At 55.0% G+C, this 5695-nt stretch overlaps 1 protein-coding gene across 1 annotated transcript; it reads left to right on the top strand.

Moving 5' to 3' along the window:
• The first annotated feature begins 3558 nt into the window (after positions 1 to 3558).
• DRD1 (dopamine receptor D1) lies at positions 3559 to 5689 on the top strand. The gene has a single exon (XM_012662457.1). It carries the CDS (start codon positions 4004 to 4006, stop codon positions 5342 to 5344), a length of 1341 nt encoding a protein of 446 aa, XP_012517911.1. The 5' UTR covers positions 3559 to 4003; the 3' UTR covers positions 5345 to 5689.
• The last annotated feature ends 6 nt before the right edge of the window (positions 5690 to 5695 follow it).

The raw sequence follows: 5695 nt of genomic DNA on the forward strand, positions 1-5695 counted from the left end.
CCTGAGGGCAGAGCCCTCTGGCCTAATGACCGCTCAAAGGTCCCACCTCATACTACCATGACAGTCGCAATTCAGTTCGACATGAGCTTTGACAGAGACCTTCAAGGCACATGTGGGTAAGGAGGAAATCCAATGTTCTGACATTGAAAATGGCAGAAATTTACTTATGGGTGAGAAAAACCTCTTGACCACTACGAAAGTGTTATATGTTGATATGATCACTTAGATCTATCAGGTGAGTGAGTTGAAAAAAACAACAAAGGTCAGTATGGGCTAATTTGAAAAAATTGGGGGGATTTCTCAAGCAAAGTAAGTTTTTTTTTTTTTTTTTCTGAGCAGCTGCTGAGCTTGAGTGAAATGAGGACACGAAGAAATTTGTTATGAATGACATTTCCTTGCAACAAGGTTTTGGTTAATATTTAAATTTTATATCAAATATTTTTTGACTGTTGAACTGGTGTTTCCTTGGGTGTGATGCCACCCGAGACCCAGGTTTTGTGGTGTGGTTGTCACCTTGTTTTAATTTCAAGAGCCCTGGGCATTGCTGGCTGTAGGAACTGGGGGCACTTCTCAAAGGCAGTCATTGGACAGAAATTTTACCCTCAAATTGGCCTCATCCTCACCTCCAGTCCCTGCTACCTCGATCTTGGGGTGGGGGGTTAGTGTGTTCTTTTGGGGTTTCTTCCTCTAGTGACCGAGAGGTAGTTTTCCCCCAATATGGGCTATCCCAAGGGAGGAAGGGAGGAAAAGGATCCCACCGTTTCCTGCTTTCCAAGGTTATTGCCCGATTTCCCTACCTTGTTTATCTCTGGGTAATTGCAGTGGAAAATGGCAGATAGGGACGGTTAGAATGTAAGGAGTTAAAACATTCAGCCTCACATGATTGTCTTAAACCAGAAACATATCTTTTAATTTGTGTTTATTAGCATAAAGGGAAAGAAAGAAAGATGAAACAAAGTCAAGAAGCTGGGAGAATGACTGCCTTGAGGAAAATGACCTGGAAGTGTTACATTAAGCATGGCTTAAGGAATATGGCTCTTGGGACATGTGTGCAGCAAAAATCGTGTCTCTGACCATCAGTCTGTGAGACATTGTGTGTGGCAGGGAGGCCACGGGTGGGAGGAGAGAGCTGTGAGCACAGGCGCAGGAAGGTCTGTGCCAGTAATGTGGTCCTTGCATCTAAAACCAAGGTGCAGCTTGTACTCCAATTAGATGGAATTATTATGTAGGTTCGGGGTTTTTACAGAGCAAATTCCTGCTCCTGATGTGGTGCATGGAGATTAGCCTACTGGCCTTTAAATGAGCCCCCGGGGGTTCCTGCTTTGGAGGGCTGACTAGCTCCCAGGTTTGGTGCCAGTCCCCTGCAAACACCTTTGCATTTAGTACTTACGACAATCCTGTTAGGGTCATCACCGTTCCGCAGAGGAAGAAACCAAGCTCAGAGAGGAGAGAGGGCACATGCAGCCCACAGTGGTAGGGTGGGGACAGGAAACCAGGCAGTGTGACTTCGGAGCCCTGTGCTTATTCTCTTCCCACCTTTCTAAGGCACAGGAAGGCAGGTGATGTCTTCATTTAAGGACAATTAGTACAAAGTCTGAGCCGCGAGGCATTGCCCGGCCCTGGAGCAACCGGCAGAAGCTGGGGGGATCCTTCACCAAGCCCTCCTGACTCCAGCGGGCTCTTGCCTGTAATTTAGCTCGATAAGTAGTTATTTTGTTTGTGGGCTCCAGAGCTGGAGGCGGTAAGTTGGGCGGGGGTCGGGCAGCCAGCCAGCACTCTCATTAGCCGTGTGACTTTGCGCAGGTCCCCCACCTTGCTGAGCCTGTTATTCCACACGGCGAAGTGGAGATGAGCCGGCCTGCGAGCGAGGATTGTTCTAAGGGGGTGAAGGACGCCAGGCGTACGCCTGGGACACAGAGGCTGCTCAACAAGTTCCAGGCCTCTCTGTTCCCTTTGAGAGTAAGGCTTGCACCTTGCTTACCCCGTGGCCCCAGTGCTTGGCGCGCAGTGGGCACACAGGAGGAAACACTGGTTCAATGAATGCAATGCCAGCCAGAGGAATTTTTCACCCTCGTCAGTTTTTCGGGGTATTTCAAGCAGAGGAGTCCTGAGTGAGGAAGCGTCTGTCTCCCCTTTCCCAGGCTCTGGCGGTCATGGACAGGGAGGAGCGAGTCCGGGCGCGGGTCCCTGGTGGCTACCGGAGCTGCTGCTGCGAGTGAGGTCGGCGCCTGCGAGGCGCAGCCCGCGCGGGAAGCCGCGGCCGCCGGCAGAGGGCGCCCCGGGCCCACGGAGCGCGGCGCTGGAGCTGGGGCGCTCGCCCGGCGAGGGGCACGGGCTGCAGTCCCGGGTGACCGCGGCCCGGGACGCGCGGGCCACTCGGGCGGAGCGCGAAGTGAGGGCCCCGGGCGCAGCGGCGCGCACTGCCCAGAGCACCGGTGCGCAGCGCCCCGCCCGCGAGCGGTGAGTACGGGCGCCCGCGGGGCACGTCGCAGCCCAGCTGGGGGTACTCGGAGACAGCGCGGGTCGGACGCCGGCCAGCTGTTCTAGTGGCTGCTGTGTGAGAGTGGGGAAGGCCCCCTCTCGTTTAGGGCTTTGGGTCGCGCTGGGGGTTTACCCGAAGAGGCGCTGGATGTCGGGGCGAGCTTGCTTACGGGGCGACTCGGGCTTACTTGAGGTCCCACCGTCGGGGTCGCCTCGCGGGCCCTGCGCATGCTGTCCAGGGTTGGGGGTCGGCGAGGTAACCAGCGAGGGCAGGCGCTCGCCGGGAGTTCCCCACCCCCTTCGCCCGCAGCAGCATCCGGGGGAACCACGTGCGGCTGGCGCCCGCAACTCTGCTTGTGAGGCGAGGCCCGCCCCCAGGGCAGGGGAGGGGACACGAGGGCGGGGTGCGCCGTGCCCCGCGGGAACCCGGCCGGCCGAGCGCCCGCCGGTGCCAGCTCTGCTCTCTGCCTCGCGCTCCCACAGGCTGCTGAGAGGTAGCGGGCCGCGCTGTGGGGAGGTGGGGGCTCTGCCCTGAGGGCCGAAGGCCACCCGCGGGGTGCCCAGGCACTTGGCTCCTGGAGAAAGGAAGCAAAGAAAATAGGCTACCCGAGCGACTGGTCCTGGGAGTGATCTCTCCCTAGAAAGCTCCCAGCGTCCGGGCGTGCTTTGCCGGGGTCGCCGCTTTGGACAATCTCTAGCAGTTGGAGGCAGCGGGGCAGCGCCGCCTCTGTGGGGGCCTGGCTGGGGATCCTTTCCCCAAATCCGCCCGAGCGCTTTTTGCGCATCGCGAGCCGAACCCCTGCGGCGCGGCTGGCTGGCCTGAGGCGCGCCTCCTGAGCGTGTGCACGGGCGAAGTCCGAATTCTGAGCTCCCAGGGCTGTGAGAGAGACAACCCCGAGGCAAGGTAGGTGGCCCGGACAGGCTTGTCCAGAAAATTACTGGGTTGGGCTTGATGTGAGTAAAGATGCGATCTGCTCGAGTCTAGGCGAACGACCCTGTGCTTTCCCTTTGCTTTTTAGGGCGTTTGGAGAGCTGCTGAGGAGCCAGGGGCTTGGAGGAGCGAGACATGTATTTTCAGCTGCGTCTGAAGAGGGGAGAATTCCCTGTCACCATCAGGGAAGCAACAGCCCAGAAATGTGATTGCAATTGACTAGCAGGGCAGAGGCCTGGGAGGCTCTGGATTGATGGCTTAGAACATGCTAAAAAGCCAATATTTTCCTTGGGGAATTCAGGGGCCAGCTGGTGCCCGTGACAGTGACCTGGAGCAAGGGGGTCAGAAAACAGTTGCAGAAAGCAAGAGGGACCGTCCTCGGGACTGACTTAGACTACCCACAGGAGGCTCCCGCCACGCAATTCCTGCGGTCCTCTCACGGAATGCTGGTGAGGTCCTGCACCCAGGGGAGCAGTCTGGCCGGGCAAGGGGCTGCCTGGTGAGAGAGAACTCCTGGAAGTCTGGCTGACTCCTGATCCCTGCTTTGAACCTGAGAGTGTCAGAGCCCCGCATGTGTTTTCCCTCGGGAAGATGAGGACTCTGAACACCTCCACCATGGACCGGGCCGGGCTGGTGGTGCAGAGGGACTTCTCCTTCCGCATCCTCACTGCCTGTTTCCTGTCGCTGCTCATCCTGTCCACTCTCCTGGGGAACACACTGGTCTGTGCTGCTGTCATTAGGTTCCGACACCTGCGTTCTAAGGTGACCAACTTCTTTGTTATATCCTTGGCTGTGTCGGATCTCTTAGTGGCTGTCTTGGTCATGCCCTGGAAAGCGGTGGCTGAGATTGCTGGCTTCTGGCCCTTTGGGTCCTTCTGTAACATCTGGGTGGCCTTTGACATCATGTGCTCCACTGCATCCATCCTCAATCTCTGTGTGATCAGTGTGGACAGGTATTGGGCTATCTCTAGCCCCTTCCGGTATGAGAGGAAGATGACCCCCAAGGCAGCCTTCATCCTGATCAGTGTGGCATGGACCTTGTCTGTCCTCATCTCCTTCATCCCAGTGCAGCTCAGCTGGCACAAGGCAAAACCCACCAGTCCCTCTGATGGGAATGCCACATCCCTGGGTGAGACCATAGACAACTGTGATTCCAGCCTGAGCAGGACATATGCCATTTCATCCTCCGTAATAAGCTTTTACATCCCTGTGGCCATCATGCTTGTCACCTACACCAGGATCTACAGGATCGCCCAGAAACAAATACGGCGCATCTCTGCCTTGGAGAGGGCAGCAGTCCATGCCAAGAATTGCCAGACCACCACAGGTAATGGGAAACCTGTTGAGTGTTCTCAACCTGAAAGTTCTTTTAAGATGTCCTTCAAAAGAGAGACCAAAGTTCTGAAGACACTGTCGGTGATCATGGGGGTGTTTGTGTGCTGTTGGCTGCCTTTCTTCATCTTGAACTGCATTTTGCCCTTCTGTGGGTCCGGGGAGACCCAGCCCTTCTGCATCGATTCTATCACCTTTGACGTGTTTGTGTGGTTTGGGTGGGCCAATTCCTCCTTGAACCCCATCATTTATGCCTTTAATGCTGATTTTCGGAAGGCATTTTCAACCCTCTTAGGATGCTACAGACTTTGCCCTGCAACTAATAATGCCATAGAGACAGTTAGCATCAATAACAACGGGGCCGTAGTGTTTTCCAGCCATCATGAGCCACGAGGCTCCATCTCCAAGGAGTGCAATCTGGTTTACCTGATCCCACATGCCGTGGGCTCCTCCGAGGACCTTAAAAAGGAGGAAGCAGGTGGAATAGCCAAACCCCTGGAGAAGCTGTCCCCAGCCCTATCAGTCATATTGGACTATGACACTGACGTCTCTCTAGAGAAGATCCAACCCATCACACAGAATGGACAGCACCCAACCTGAGCTCCTAGATGACTCCTGCCCCACATGCTCATCCCCAAAGCTAGAGGAGATTTTTCTGGAGCTTGCTGTTAAGAAACTAAGGCATGATGAGACTCTGGGGTGTCAGGAGAGCCTTCTGCTGCTTTCCAACACGCAACTATTTTCAAATACATTATAGTGTGTTTTCTGTGTTGTTTATAGTCAAGCAAACAGGGACACTACAAATGTGGGAAGCTACAAGGGACATATCTTCGGCTCCCAAATTGTTTTTAGAAATTTATTCTTATCTTAAGACTTTAAAGATAGGGCAAAGAATCAGCAATGAACAGCTTCACTTGAAAATCAAACCTTTCCGGGAAGGAAATGAGAAGG

Source organism: Propithecus coquereli, unplaced genomic scaffold (genome assembly GCF_000956105.1).
Source record: "Propithecus coquereli isolate 6110/MARCELLA unplaced genomic scaffold, Pcoq_1.0 Scaffold766, whole genome shotgun sequence".
Classification (NCBI taxonomy): Eukaryota; Metazoa; Chordata; class Mammalia; order Primates; family Indriidae; genus Propithecus; species Propithecus coquereli.